At 41.4% G+C, this 16,244-nt stretch overlaps 1 protein-coding gene across 1 annotated transcript in view; it reads left to right on the top strand.

The window, feature by feature from the left end:
- Positions 1 to 16,244, top strand: part of kcnt1b (potassium sodium-activated channel subfamily T member 1b) — a 96,607-nt gene that overhangs the window by 69,682 nt on the left and 10,681 nt on the right. Inside the window, exons 20-30 of the mRNA XM_061730523.1 lie at positions 713 to 926; positions 3,093 to 3,198; positions 3,314 to 3,486; positions 4,372 to 4,443; positions 5,670 to 5,804; positions 5,892 to 6,003; positions 7,498 to 7,599; positions 7,719 to 7,802; positions 7,882 to 8,010; positions 10,700 to 10,994; positions 14,124 to 14,186. Coding sequence (XP_061586507.1) covers positions 713 to 926; positions 3,093 to 3,198; positions 3,314 to 3,486; positions 4,372 to 4,443; positions 5,670 to 5,804; positions 5,892 to 6,003; positions 7,498 to 7,599; positions 7,719 to 7,802; positions 7,882 to 8,010; positions 10,700 to 10,994; positions 14,124 to 14,186 — 1,485 coding nt within the window. The remainder of the gene's footprint in view (positions 1 to 712; positions 927 to 3,092; positions 3,199 to 3,313; positions 3,487 to 4,371; positions 4,444 to 5,669; positions 5,805 to 5,891; positions 6,004 to 7,497; positions 7,600 to 7,718; positions 7,803 to 7,881; positions 8,011 to 10,699; positions 10,995 to 14,123; positions 14,187 to 16,244) is intronic.

Here is a 16,244-nt window from a genome sequence, read left to right as displayed (position 1 = left end):
TACTTTAATTTCTGTGGGTTTTTTATGATTAGAATTTCATAGATACATTGATGGATATATTGATGGATGCATTGATAGATGAATTGATGAATGCATTAATGGATGCATTGATGGATGCATTGATGAATGCATTGATAGATGCATTGATAGATGCATTGATAGATGCATTGATGGATGCATTGATAGATGAATTGATGAATGCATTGATGGATGCATTGATAGATGAATTGATGAATGCATTAATGGATGCATTAATGGATGCATTGATGGATGCATTGATGAATGCATTGATAGCTGCATTGATAGATGAATTGATGGATGCATTGATAGATGAATTGATGAATGCATTGATGGATGCATTGATAGATGAATTGATGAATGCATTAATGGATGCATTGATGGATGCATTGATGAATGCATTGATAGATGCATTGATAGATGAATTGATGGATGCATTGATAGATGCATTGATAGATGAATTGATGAATGCATTGATGGATGCATTAATGGATGCAGTGATGGATGTATTGATGGATCGATTGATAGATGAATTGATGGATGCAGTGATGGATGTATTAAGCTGTTATTATGGATCATGTTACAGTGAATGTCTGATGACAGAAAACTGCTGGTTGGAGGACGGAGCTGAACAAATAAAAATGTCCCAGAAATGTAGGGATCATCTGTCTGTACCCCCCCCCCACCCGCCCAGGCACTGTGGCCATAGATCTCCAGAATCCTGATCCTCCCGAGGAAAGTGGGAAACTGACCTTGCCAACAGAGAACGGCGCTGGGAGCCGCAGGCCGAGCATCGCACCCGTCCTGGAAATTGCCGATTCTTCTGCCATTCTGCCCTGTGACCTGCTCAGCGATCAGTCGGAGGACGAGACCAACCAGTCCGACGAGGAAGGCTCCGTGGGGTCAGAGTAAGTATTAAATGTGTGTGAGAGGGGTCAAACGGTCCTGAACTTGATTAATCTCACCTCTCCTCTTCTCCGTCACGTCTCTGTGGTTATTACAGGAGAGATTGATAGGTTTCGAATCGGGATGTAATGAGGGTGTCATGATGCCGTGGGGAGCACAGTGACAATGATGGATGAACGTGTGATAGCAAGCTCAGCTCATTTTAGTGCCGCGGCGTAGAGCCTCACTTTCAACAAGATCAACCAGACGTTGGTGGAGCTCACACGCTCCTCTCAGCCGCTCAGCTCCTGCTAGTTCAGCCCATGTTGCTTCAGTGATCTGTTGTACCTGGTTCTGGAGAAACAACCACAGCGAGTAAATCTGGAGGTCGCACAGAGCCATCGTGTGGCGGTCGGCTGGTAGCTGCATCCCTAATCAGAGCCAGAATCTCTCCCCGGTAACGCGGCGGGCACCAACAAGCCGATTAGGGTAACTGTCTCTGACGCGTCAGAGGATGCAAAACCAAACTGGCACTTTTGAGCAAATCACAACAAGATTTGCCGATCCTTAGTGGCTTGAGTCCACCGGGCCTGTAAACCTCAGCGATGGGAGCAAAACAACAGCATAATCTAATAATGAACTGAAAACCAGAAAAAAATAGTTTTCATCACACATGAAGTACAGAGTTATGCAGTTATGACGGACATGTGGCTTAAGGAGTAGTAGGAGTAGGTCAAAGGTCAAAAATACAGCTCTGATATTAAAGTGAGCTCCCCGACACGAGGCCAGCGGCAAAGATCTCTTCATAAAATCACAAGTAAAAAGATCACTTTATTGATATAGTAACAGCAAAACTGAGTACAACATCTAACAGTTCTAGATCCATAAAAAGCTCATAAATAATCTGTTAAAAACACTTATTAAAGTGGGTTTTTAAGAAAAGAAATTCCCTCTTACCATCTTGTTGAGTCACTTAACCCTTGTGCTGTGTTTGGGTCAAAATGACCCAATTCTTCTATCCTTCTTTCCTCCTGCCATGCTCTCTCCTTCCTTCTTCCTTTCCTCTTTTCCTCCTTTTTTACCCTCCTTTACTCCTTTTTCTTCCTACCTCCCTTCCATCATTCGTTCTTTTATTACCTTCTTTGCTTTTCCTTCCTTCTATCCTTATTTTATCCATTCCTTCCTTCTTCCCTCCCTTCTTTCTTTCCTTTTCTCCATTCCTTCCTCCCTCCCTTCTTTCCTTCCTTTCTCCCTTCCTTCCATCTTTTCTCCCTTCCTTACTCCCTTTCCTACTTCCTTCCTTCTTTTCTCCTTTCTTCCTTACTTCTTTTCTCCCTTCCTTACTCCCTTTCCTACTTCCTTCCTTCTTTTCTCCTTCCTCCCTTCCATCTTTTCTCCCTTCCTTACTCCCTTTCCTACTTCCTTCCTTCTTTTCTCCCTTCCTACCTCCCTTTCCTACTTCCTTCTCTTCTCCTTTCTTCCTTACTTCCTTCTTTCCTTCCTTCCATCTTTTCTCCCTTCCTCCCTTCCTTCTTTTCTCCCTTCCTTACTCCCTTTCCTACTTCCTTCCATCTTTTCTCCCCTCCTACCTCCCTTTCCTACTTCCTTCCATCTTTTCTCCCTTCCTACCTTCCTTTCCTACTTCCTTCCTTCTTTTCTCCTTTCTTCTTTACTTCATTCTTTCCTCCCTTCCATCTTTTCTCCCTTCCTTACTCCCTTTCCTGCTTCCTTCCTTCTTTCCTTCCTTCCATCTTTTCTCCCTTCCTTACTCCCTTTCCTACTCCCTTCCTTCTTTTCTCCTTTCTTCCTTCCTCCCTTCTTCCGTTCACCCTCCCTTGACCCACAGACAGCCCCAGGGTTAAAGCTGGAGCAGCAGTGGGATCTTAGAGCAGCTCAGCTCTGTTGGCGTGGCGACAGCGCCCCCCTGTGGCCGGTGGGGAGAGGTTGGTCCAGTGATTTACGAGGGCAGCATCCTGCCTTCAGCTGAAGTGACAGGCAGCTGCATGTGACTAATCACAGGACCACATGACTTCCCATAAGTCCGAGGGAGTTAAATGATCATCTAATTTGTTTTTGGCCGAGCTACCGGCCCCCACTGTTCAACCTTCACAGTTGGTTTTCTGACTCTGATGTTTCCAGACTAGTTTCTTCCAGCGTCTTGTGTGAACGTCTTGTTTCTCGCCCTGCAGCTTCGTGAAGGGCTACCCTCCCAACTCACCCTACATTGGCAGCTCTCCCACTCTGTGCCACCTCCTACCACAGAAAGCTCCGTTCTGCTGCCTCCGCCTGGATAAGGTGAACATGTGACGGTTACACACATTTACACGTCCCTCATCAGTTTACGTTAACAATGAGCGTAGATGCATCCGAACGTGCGACTGACTTTCTCCTGAACTCTGCCTCCTCCCAGGGCTGCACACATAATAGCTTTGAGGATGCCAAAGCCTATGGATTCAAAAATAAGCTGATTATAGTGTCTGCAGAGACTGCGGGAAATGGTCTGTACAACTTTATAGTCCCTCTCCGAGCTTATTATCGGCCCAGGAAGGAGCTCAACCCCATCGTGCTGCTACTGGACTACCCGTAAGACTTCCTCATCACTTCTCCCGACCGGAATCTGCTTGTCTTTGCTCTAAAGGGACGCAAAAGCTTTTAAATACATAATAATAATAATAAAGATATGCTAATTCAGTGTTTATTGCTTAAAACAGTTATTTCAGTTGTGCAATCATTTGTTTTCATTTAGAGGTGCATTATTTCCAACATTTGAACAACATAAAAAAATAATATTTTCATTTGTGCACATTTTGAGAGGGTCAGGAATGCCTGCAGAAGTGCATGCTGGTTAGTTAAGCATAAATGTCAAAATTGAGCATAAATGGTCATATATATTTGATTGATAAAACTAAATGTATTAAAACTAAAAAGGATAAAGAGATGGGTGAATATGTTTGTCTTGTAGTGTGTACATGAATTCAGTCACAGCCACACGTGGGTTGATTTTTTTAAGAAAATGCTCCAGAGTTTTGTATATTTGCAAAACAACAAAAATAATATCCCTTTTATTAGAGAAGCTTTAGTAACAACTGGGGCAGAGGAAAACTCTCTTGCATTATTCATGAGTGTTTTGGACGTGTTTATGTTAGAAGACATTTGCACGTCTCAGTGGTCCTTCCTTTAAATGTTTTATTTAATTCACCCAAAGTCGCTGCGCATCTCATTAACTTTGGCCACATCAATTCTGCAGCTGATAAACTTGACAACCTCAGGCGTTTCCATAACAACCAAGTTTTATAAATCCCTGCACTGCATTGAGGGATTAAATATTGATCCTCCTCATGTTGCAGGGGAGACTTTTAAATGAGACGTTGAGCAAATATCACCAAATTACCTGATCATTGATGTATGATTACAGTTTGTCAAAGTCGTTGGTGCTGGATTCTCATTTGTGTTTCTTACCGTCCGCAGGCCAGACAACCACTTCCTAGAAGCCATCTGCTGCTTTCCCATGGTTTACTTCATGGCTGGAACTATCGATAAGTAAGTCCTTTGAGGTTAAAACATGCTTATGGAGGAAACTCTCGTACAACTGCAGCATGAATAACGACACAATAACGTCCTCAAGGAGAAGCTGAAGACAAATCCCACTTATAATGTAACTGAAATGGCAAACAGCCGTTATTGTCGACGTCTGACACTTTAGTCCCGTCTGATCAGCTCCAGTTTTACCAGTTATTTTACCAGATATTTTACCAGTTATTTCTGGGTTTGTTGCAGAGCCACAGACTGAAATCTTGCCAAAAAAAACACCCACTTGAACAGAATGTGAAATATTTATATGCCAACCAAAAGCTGCATCACCTCAGAGTTTGAAGCTTGTGATTTAACAAACGTTTTTACTGTCATACGGATGTATGTGTACTTTACTTGAGTATTTCCTTATTACTTTTACCTGTGACTTTTGATGTAATTTAATTTTAGGTTTTGGCATTATTACTCGAATTCCCAACATCCAGATCAGTTTCAGCCTGTTTCCATCTGAGACGGGCGAAAAGATGCGATATACAGGACTGTCTCAGAAAATTAGAATATTGTGATTTTCTGTAATGCAATTACAAAAACAAAAATGTCATACATTCTGGATTCATTACAAATCAACTGAAATATTGCAAGCCTTTTATTATTTTAATTTTGCTGATCATGGCTTACAGCTTAAGAAAACTCAAATATCCTATCTCAAAAAATTTGAATATTCTGGGAATCTTAAACTGTAAACCATAATCAGCAATATTAAAATAAAAAAAGGCTTGCAATATTTCAGTTGATTTGTAATTAATCCAGAATGTATGACATTTTTGTTTTTTTAATTGCATTACAGAAAATAAAGAACTTTATCACAATATTCTAATTTTCTGAGACAGTCCTGTAAGTGACTAGAGCCGCGATCCGGACAGACGTTGCCGCAGACAGAGCAGAGTTAGATCAAGTAATTCGTCTCTCTGACGAAGCTCCAGTGAAGCGTTTCCAGGTGTTGGATCTAACAAAGACTTTAGGCTGATTTCTTTATATTCTTTCAGCATGTTTTTCCTTTTTAGATCTAAAAAGATCTAAATGTAAAAAGACCAAAAAGATCTTCTTTAAATAGTATCATAATAATAGTCGATGCATCGATCTCCACTTCAAAACTCTCCTTGAATTCCTGCACATGAGAGATGATCAGATGACGCCGTTTACACCCTGACGTGACATTTTCCGACCTTCTCCAGCCTGGACAACCTGCTTCAGTGTGGCATCATCTACGCCGACAACTTGGTGGTCGTGGACAAGGAGAGCACCATGAGCGCTGAGGAGGACTACATGGCCGACGCCAAGACCATCGTCAACGTGCAGACCATGTTCAGGTAACAAGGACACCAAGGACCAGAGTTCAACCGCTGCTCTTTTATCAAAGCCTTGATCACTCTGGGTTTCATGTCGCCCTCGCGCAGGCTCTTCCCGAGTCTCAGCATCATCACCGAGCTCACGCACCCGTCCAACATGAGGTTCATGCAGTTCAGAGCCAAGGACTGCTACTCGCTCGCTCTGTCCAAGCTGGAGAAGGTGAGTGTTTCCTGAGGAGAGGGGGGCATCCTGCTTCTCTTCTGACGTTTGAAAGTGAAAACCAAAAATTGTTCTGACTTACGATTTTATTCAACCCGCTTTACATAAAGAACACAGTCAAACGAGGATTGTTTTTAACATCCTGAATAAAAAGGTCGAGTAGGAACATAGCTGTTTACAGTTGAGATGAAACTTGGTAATTGTCGACGTTTAAGGGACGCCTACAGTTCAACTAGTTCTTATTAAAATCAAAAGTACTTTAGCTTTTCGCTTACGTGTAAAGTTGCTTTCGTCAACGAAAATATCTAAATATCATCGTCAACGAACCTTTATCACCCGAGGAAAATGAGACGAGATGCAACAAAAATGCTGGTCATGTGACGATAACGATAATTAAATATATAATGAAATATTGTAGAGGAATAAAAACAAGAGTAAAATGTAGATTACAAAAATAAAAACTCTGCTAAAATGTGTCTTCATTTTTGTTGACCTAAACAAGACGAAATGTTCTAACAAAGATCCTTAATCTCCATGTTTTCAGTAGTTTCCTCTGGTTTAGTTCTGCTGCTGGGTGACGTTAGTCCTCAATCCCAGTCGCTGCAGCGGGGAATCAGATCCAGAAGATGCAGCTGCAGAGTTAGAGGCTGATGCCGTTAACGCAGAGCTCTAGGTTCACGTCAATTAAAAACTAAGTTACATAGAGAAAGGGACCGATGGCCGGCCACGCGGGGATCTTCTCTGGGGCTGGAGAAGAAGAAGAAGAGACCATCTTTGGATACACTTTACTACAGAGACGTGGAAAAGAAAACCCAATGTGTCGTCGGAAAAGAAAAAGATGGGGAGAAATGTGGAAAAATAAATATGTTGTAAACTCAAATTAGAGCGTCTTCTGTATCTGGAATGAATGTATTCTTGAGTCTATAAGGTAACAATGATATAAGAATAAGATAACCTTGTTTGAATTGTGAAATGAGTTTGGCTAAATACAATCTTTGACTAAGGCCCTGTCCCAATACTCCAATTACCCCTAGTTTTCAGAACCTACCCCTAAATTTTGCGCGTTCCCCTGAGGGTAGTGGTGTCCCAATTCCTCTTTCCACCTAGGGCTAGTGAAGAAAACTAGTGTAGTGGCTATGAATCTGTTCCTACCGATCGAGGGATTTCCGATGCACATTAGTTGATCTAGGGCCAGAAAAACTTCCCAGAATGCTTTTCGTCGTCATTTGCGGACTGAATCAAAAAAAAAAAAATGGCGGACATTTCTTACTTTTTAGTGAATGAAATCAATATTTTGAGTTAGTTTCTGCATAAAAATGCGTTTTGATTACATTTCTAGCGAGAAATATATATTTTACTTTCATAATATTCACTCAGTGAATGTATATAATCACTCGTTTGCCCGTTGTTGAGAAGATCACGCCAGAATAAAGGCTGATTTATGGTTCCGCGTTGGTGTAACGCGATGACGTTTTCTTTCTGTCCTTCCTTCAGATCGAGCGCGATCAGGGCTCCAACCTGGCGTTCATGTTCCGGCTGCCGTTCGCCGCCGGCCGGGTGTTCAGCATCAGCATGCTGGACACGCTGCTCTACCAGGTGAGAAACAACTTCTGGTCTGAACTTTGATCAGGGATTAGACGGGTGTGGACCTGACACTCCACCCAGGGTTTTAGTGTCTGGACTGGTTTTCCACCGCTGTTTTTCCTCTTCAACAGTCGTTCGTGAAGGACTACGTCATCGCCATCATGCGGCTGCTCCTGGGCCTGGACACCACCCCCGGCTCTGGATACCTGTGTGTCGTACGTAGGAGGGCTCACAAACGCCAGGTCACCAGCGTTTACGTCGTGCAGTCACCTGATCGCTGTTCCTCCTCCTCAGATGAAGATCACAGAGGAGGACCTGTGGATCAGAACCTACGGCCGGCTCTTCCAGAAGTTCTGCTCCTCCAGCGCAGAGATCCCCATCGGGATCTACCGCACCGAGTCGCACATGTTCTCCACCTCAGAGGCAAGTCCTTCCCCGGGACCCGGGACCCGGGTTCGGTTTGTTTGTGCCGGTCGCTGCTTCACTCCTGCTCTCCGTTCTCCCCTGAAACTTCCTTTATTTGAACTTAACTTCATTTTACCAGTGAAAAATATACATTCATATTGGAATGTTGTTGTTTAAGTAAACATTTTGAATTACCGTATTTTCTGGACTATAAGCTGCTACTTTTTTCATAGGTTTTGAACCATGCGGCTTATACAAAGGTGCGGCTATTCTGTGGATTTTTCTTCCACCACTCGGGGCTCTAACCGGAATTACAATCAAAACTAAGACAAAATAAATGCAAAGAAGAATACGCTACTTCTTTTTTAGCAGATAGAAATAGGTAGAAGCAGAGTTCAAACAGATAAATAGATAAATAAATAAATACCGGTTATTTTCTCTTGATTCTGTCCCGTTTTAATCAGCAAAGTTACTGCCCTGTTAAAAGACACTGTTACACTGCTAAAACTCAAAATCTTACCAGGAATATTTGTCTTATTTCTAGTTAAAATGTCTAATTTTTAGTCAAAAAATCTCATTACACTTAAAACAAGAGTCATTACCAGAAAAATTATTTTCACCTGTTTCAAGTCAATTTTCACTTCAAATAAGTAGAAAAATCTGCCAGTGGGACAAGATTTATCTTCTCATTACAAGCAAAAAAATCTTGTTCCACTGGTAGATTTTTCTACTTATTTTAAGTGAAAATCTACTTGAAACAGGTGAAAATTATTGTTTTTTCCAGCGATGAGTCTTGTCTAAAGTGTAATGATATTTTTTTTTTTTAATAAAAATTAGACATTTTAACTAGAAATAAGACAAATATTCCCGTTAAGATTTTGAGTTTTTGCAGTGTAGGAAAGGATCTATTTAGGTACAAACATGTACATCATTGACAGTTCAAAATCCTTCTGTACATGTAGTAAATATCTAATCTCACAACATAAATATCTGCGGCTTGCATATCTTTTTTTTTTTTTTTTAAATAGAGCGGATGCGGCTTGTATGCAGGTAAGGCTTATAGTCCAGAAAATATGGTATATGCATTTCTTTAAAACGTCCCAACTGAACAGTCCATGTTTGTACTTTGACTAATGTCCTCGTCTTTAAACGAGGACATTAGTCAGATGTCAGACGGACAAACTCTCCATCACTCGCTGGCTGAGCTTCATTTCCTGCTGTGAACAGCCAAGAATTGAAATAGTAAACTTTTTTTTTTTCTATTTCATTTGCTTATTTTAAGGCTTCAGATAATTTAATTTGCTTTATAAGCCCCCATCTTTCATTGCATCTGTTGTTTGGGTGTCTGTCTTTCTGTTTCAGGGCAAAGACAGTAAGGCAGAGGTAAGATCCAAACGCTCTCCATTTATCTGAGTTTATACGATATGTTCATACTGCCTGGTTCAGGAGGTCCCATAGCAGCACGACTAAGGGATGTTTGCAGGACACCTGAGCTGTCCCTGACTATGAGCTTTACCAACAAACGTATTCTTAAAAGGTAGAGAGGACATTTGCTTCCCAAACACAAACTAGCAGCTGGTTCCAGAGGAGAGGAACCTGATACCTGAAGGTTCTACCTCCCGTTCTGCTGTTAGAACCTCTAGGAACCTCCAGTAAACCTGCTAGATCAGGGGTCGGCAACACGCGGCACTAGAGCCGCATGCAGCTCTTTAGCGCCGCCCTAGTTGCTCCCTGGAGCTTTTTCGAAAATGTTTGACCTTTTTTTTCCTTTTTTTCTTCTTTTTTTTCCCTTTTTTTCTAATTTTTTTTTTTTCAATTTTTTTAATCTTTTTTCCTTTTTTCTTCTTTTTTTCCTTTTTTTCCTCTTCTTTTCTTCCTTTTTCCTTTCCTTTTTAATCTCGATATTTCGACTTTTTTCTCGAAATTTTGACTTTTTTCTCGAAATCTTGACTTTTTTCTCGACATTTTTCTCGAAGTGCATAATGAAAAAAAAAATCTTCTAAGACTTTTCATTTTTTGCGGCCCCAGACATTTATTTTTTGGTCCAATATGGCTCTTTCAACATTTTGGGTTGCCGACCGCTGCTAGCTAGCTAGCTAGCTATCTATCTATCTATCTATCTATCTATCTATCTATCTATCTATCTATCTATCTATCTATCTAGCTAGCTAGCTAGCTAGATAGATAGATAGATAGATAGATAGATAGATAGATAGATAGATAGATAGATAGATAGATAGATAGATAGATAGATAGATAGATAGATAGATAGATAGATAGATAGATAGATAGATAGATATTTATACACACACACCAGTAGAGCATTCAATACCTCAATCACATTTTTTTTATTGAAAATTGACCTTAATTTGATGTGTGGATTTTATCCAGCCGTTTATTCAGCATCTCCATACAACTCTTCAGAATAACTGATAAGTCACATTAAGATCATTTGTTTTACTCTGTTCTGTAATCTAATCCTGAACACTCTGAATGACATGATTTCAGACCTAAATGACCAAAAACAAAGAGACAGATGTGTTATTGTTTCTCTCAGATACTTGTTTTCTTCATTCCCCTGATAAAGTGGGATCAGATGAGGTTGAAAGCTGTACAGAAGCACAAAAAGAGAGAAGTTTGTTCATAACCACACAGGTGGGTATTTCTTGAGAGGACTCACTCTTGCATCGCCACCCTCCTCTCGTAGTCTCAGGTGTCCGTCAACGTGGAGCGGGGCGAGGAGCAGTGCGAGCGCGGAGGGTCCTGGAAGAAGAACACCCACCGAAACTCCACCACCAGCGACCAGTCGGAGCACCCGCTGCTGAGGAAGAAGAGCATGCAGTGGGCCAGGAGGCTGAGCAGGAAGAGCGCTAAACCCGGGAGCAGAGCGGAGCGCATCTCGCAGCAGAGGCTGAACCTGTACCGCCGCTCCGAGCGGCAGGAGCTGTCCGAGCTGGTCAAGAACCGCATGAAGCACCTGGGCCTGCCCACCGTGGGATACGGTGAGTGGGAGCTGGTGGGAGCTCAGTGTTCATGTTAGTCTCACACAGTTTCAAACTGATGACAACTATTGTGATTCATACAGCGACTTCAAATGCTATCAGTCCACTGAATAGGAATTTATCATGTGTAATCACAGCCTCATTATTCTTTGGGTTGATAATGGCTTAGGCTCAGTAGATGTTTTGTCACCATTCTACGCTCAACTACACATTTCAGACCTAACCTTAACCTAACCCTCACCCTAAACCTAACCTTAACCTTAACCCTGAACCCCAATTCTAACCGGTGACAAAACATCTACTGAGCCTAAGTTTCGTTTTCAATAGCAGTAGCCATTATCAACCCAAAGAATAATGACAAAAATCTACGGGGTAGACAGTATCCCATCTAATCACACCATTCAAGGCTCTGATTACACATGATAAATTCCTATTTAGTGGACTGATAGCATTTGAAACGGGTGATTCATACGTGTATGTTTTTCATGTGTAATGATCTAATCTCAGTAAGACATGATGAACCAGCAGCAACACCGATGCTTGCTGCAGATTGGAGTCTCAGTTCTGTCAACTGTGAAGCAGAAGTGATGAAGTTGGTTGATGAAGCTCAGTGAGCAGAGACTGCAGCACATTCAGCTGCACACGCCACAGTAGTATGAGCAGATAAACACGTCAGTAGTATGAGCAGATAAACACATCACATTAGTATGAGCTAGGGCTGGGTGATATGGACCAAAAGTCATATCTCGATATTTTCTAGCTGAATGGGGATACTCGATATATATCGATATTTTTTCTGTGCCATAATTGGGGTTTCCCCCAAAGATTTATAGCATAGCATCTCTGTTAGCTTCATTTTTTTCTGAGGCAAACCCTTAAAAAAACAGTCAGTTTTAATACAAAGCCTCGTGCCAAATGTCACACAGGTACATTTATTAACAGAGGTCTGCACAATATCAAAATGTATAAAACAAATGAAATAAAAATAAACTGCCTGCATATATAGAATAAAAATGCTTCTTGAATAAAATAAAACAAATATCCCTTTCCTGCATAACAATTAAATTAAAATACACTGTGCAATTAATACAATGTAGACAGTAACAGGCAGACTTTTCCACTGAGGTTGACAGTTGTGTAAATAACAAAACATTTGTGCATTTTCTCAAATAAAACATTCAAGTCAATTTGTCACAAAATAAGCTATATCAAAATCATTAAAAAAAAAAAAATTTAAATCGATATAAACTATATTGTCTCGTACCATATCGCGTTTGAAAATATATCGATATATATTAAAATCTGGATATATCGCCCAGCCCTAGTATGAGCAGATAAAAACACATCACAGTAGTATGAGCAGATAAACACACGTCACATGACATTTGAGACATTTATGGGTCAGACATTGAATCCATCAAGTATTTCATTTATTTTTATTTCTCTGGTGGTGAAAGTAATAAAAAGTGAGGCCCTAAGGTCATCTTTTGATTGCAAATGTTATCTGATAAATAATCCATACCCCCGGAATGAACGACAAAAGAAAAGAAAAGGAATGAGAGAGATGCAGGAATAAGCAAGATGACCATGGGAGAGACAGTTGCAGATTCTTTTTCATGATTTTAGCTTCTATTAATATTCCAGGAAGCTGTTGTGTAAAAGATCAGCACTTTGGACAGCGACACTGTGACATTAGTGAGATTAAGACAAAACCCCAAATAAGAAGCTCCAATGTAAATAGCAACTTTATTCTGATTAAAGTCACATTAAAACTTAATTTAAGTGCTTTTGACAGAAGATATGTCTTGTATTTATAATGAGGACTCCCACCTCCCCTCCCCTCTACCAACAAAATGTTCAGATAAGATTCCGGTAACCCTTTCTTTCACAGTACAGTAATAACCAGGTAATACCATGGTAATTACACTGTAATTACCTCGTAGTACCTTGTATTTAAAAGGTAATTACATGGTAACTACCGGGTAATTTACCCAGTAAGTACTAGGTAATTATTACGTATTTTCTTGTACCATGTAATTATGAGTTACCAATATTAACCTAGTAAATACCTGTCATTTCCCTCATAATTCCCATCTAATGTCTTTGTAATTACCTAGTAATGTTTAGTTTAAACAACCAGGTATTTACCATGTTATTACATGGTAAATACAAGGTACTACTAGGTAATTACAGTGTAATTACCATGGTATTACCTGGTTATTACTGTACTGTAAAAAAAAAAAAAAAAAAAAAAAAGGGTTACCAAGATTCCTCTCTTCATTCCCATGGGGAAAGCTAGGTATCATAAGGATAAAGAATATGAAAATAAAAGAAATGAAAAGTAAATAATTCCTCTTAATAGCTCTGAAAGGTTTGGGTATTGTCTGGAAAAGCTGCAGAACTGCCGACAGCATAACATCAGCTCTGTTTTCATCCTTGACGGGAAATGTTGTCATGAATGTGAACAGGAAACGCTATGCCAACCCTGAGGGTCAGAGGTCAGGTAGGTCTTCTGATCTGCTCACTGAGACTTTAGTCAACCAGTTAAGTCGTTTCAGCTGAGTGAGCAGCTGCAGCTTTGTAACTCCAATCTGCACCTGTTCGATCCAACTCATCTCCTCATCGTACATGTCATTAACGCCAGGCCGCATCATCAGAAAACCTGATCATCATCCAACTCCGCCTCCCCGTGCACACACCCCCCCCTCCCTGCACGGCCATGATCATGCAGCATGTAAGTGTGAACCCCATCAGTCTCATCAGTCGCCTGCATCCGTGTCCACTTCTGCACCTTTTCTGACTCTGTTTTGCTTCATGCTTCCAAACTAAAGCAGCATCACTCTTCAGATGTGTCACACCAACTAAACATCATGTGATTAACAAAAACGAGGGTCGAGAGGTTGAATCGACTGTTATTGAGGATCAGAGCTGCGAGTGAATCATCTGGACGTGATCCTGCACACGCACACCGACGCACGGCTTTTCTGCATCGCTCTCACCGTTCTCTCAGAGTTCTTTTAAAAACTGCAAAAGCGTTCACTGCCTGCCTGACCTTTTTTCATTTCTTCCTGTTTTTCCTTCTTTCTCTCACTCTTCTGTCTCCCCCTCCCCCCTTTTTTTGGCTTGTAGAGGATGTTTCTAACCTTACTGCGAGCGATGTCATGAATCGAGTAAATCTAGGATATTTGCAAGGTAATCTGTGTACCGTTTATAATCAACATTTTCAACATGTGAGTGCTTACCTCCATCCTGTGGAGAAAGGAGTTTGTCCTTTCGCCGGCATCCTGTGAAGAATTAATTAATTCATGTCTAAATTCTTAGATGTTTGTGATGAAAGTGACTTAAATCTGTGTTGGTTGACTGAAAAATCACAGTTAACGGAGAATGCCATTGCTTAGAGTTGCAGGACATTTCAGAGAACCCGTATACAGAGGAGACCAGACCGGCAGGTTAGCTGGTTGATCACAGTAATGCAACCTTTCTGCATGAGTGTGAGTGTGAGTGTGTCTGTGTGTGGGTGCGTGTTTCCAGCCAGGGCCAAGTGTGAATCATCAGCCCACTTCTCACTGTCTCCCTCCACTATCTCTGTCTATCTGGTCTTTGCTGCATTTTGTTCCCGTGAGGTGACGTCCCCGACGGCTAGAGTCCTGCAGGGCATCAGTATGGCTTTGAGGGGTGGAGTGGAGTGCATCGTCTCTGTGGATGGAAGGCTAGACGTAGAACCGACATTTACACCTTTATACAAAGGAGAAAAGGTCCTTCTGCTCTTTTCTTCACCTCTGACGGGTCGTTTCTGAACGTTAGCGCCCGTCAGAGGTGTCAAAAGTATTCACATTCATTACTCAGGTAGAAGTATAGATACTAGAGTTTAAAAATACTCCTGTAGAAGTTGAAGTATCAACTCAAGTTTTTTACTCAAGTAAAAGTATAAAAGTACTGGTTTCAAAACTACTTAAAGTATAAAAGTAAAAGTAATGTAAGGAGGAAAAGCCATTAAGTACAAAAGCCATTGAAAATGAATGCATCTTAGTATAATGCAAATATATTAAAGAACCATATATGTGTACTATTGAGCATTAACATGTGTTTCAGAGAGCAGAAGATAAGATGACTAGTTGCCTATAAGTATTGTAATGGTGCAAAAAGTCAAACTTCAGAGGCATGTTATCATTTATCCTAACCTTTATTGGAATGTACATCCAAGTTTAGTTGCAGGAATCTGAGGGAACGGATGTAAGAACAAAACTGGACAAGAACATCTTGGCTAAAAGAACAAAGAACAAGAAGGATGGCCCCAAGATAAGAATCAAGATAAGTTAAAACATCAGTAGATAAAAACACTAAAATATTAAAACCAAGAAAAAGGATAAAAGGATAAAAAATGTGCCTTTTCATAAAAACAAGATAAAGGAAACAATACAAAACATAAATACAAAGTTATGTTGCAGTTCCCTCACTTATTAATGGCACTGATGGCTGCTGCTCAGAAAAATACCACGTAGGCTATAGATTATAACTTTTGAACAAAAATGTTTACCTGTGAAACCCAACGATCCGACCGATGGGACTGATCACTCCGACTCCTTTGCTCAGGTGAAACCTCTTCCACTCTTCCACTCTCACACTCCCGATGCACTCCGCTCCGCTGCGTGGGGTCCCAGTGGCTCTGCGTCTGGTCCAGTCTGAGGATGCTGGAGCATGTTCTTCTGTGTCTGTGGGTGTGTCACATGTCACCTCTGTGGGTCGCTCCGTTTGTCGGCATGGCAACCTGCGGCCTGCAGGAGCAGTGTGGAATGCGCAGAGCGTTAAAGGTGTTTGCTGCGTGGCGGCGGACACCGCCTGCATGTGGGCTCGGTCCTGAAGCTGCATGGTGGTGCTGTTTGAGTCCTGCGGCAGCATGCGGGCCTCCACCTGCACCACGGCGGCCCGTCAGTAACGGCCAGCACCTCTCTCTCTCCCACCTCGCCCAGCTTGTAGGTGGGTTGTCATGGAGACACAGATGCCCTCCTTTCCCTTCCTCCGTTCATCACAGAACACCAGTAGGAGCCGGCGCACGAGAGCACTCGACACGCAGGCCTTGACGTAAACAACACAGTAATGACGCATTTCAGAAAACCAGGTCAAAGTTCAGTTCCTGGTACCGATTCTTAGTCACGTTTAAACGTGATCTGATCTCGCTGAACCACTTTGGAAAAGCAGTTTAAAGAGCTGGATTCTGTAAAGGATTACCATGCATGTACATGTATGGAA

This window comes from Cololabis saira, chromosome 9 (genome assembly GCF_033807715.1).
Source record: "Cololabis saira isolate AMF1-May2022 chromosome 9, fColSai1.1, whole genome shotgun sequence".
NCBI lineage: Eukaryota > Metazoa > Chordata > Actinopteri > Beloniformes > Belonidae > Cololabis > Cololabis saira.
This window is presented reverse-complemented; position numbering and strand designations above follow the sequence as displayed.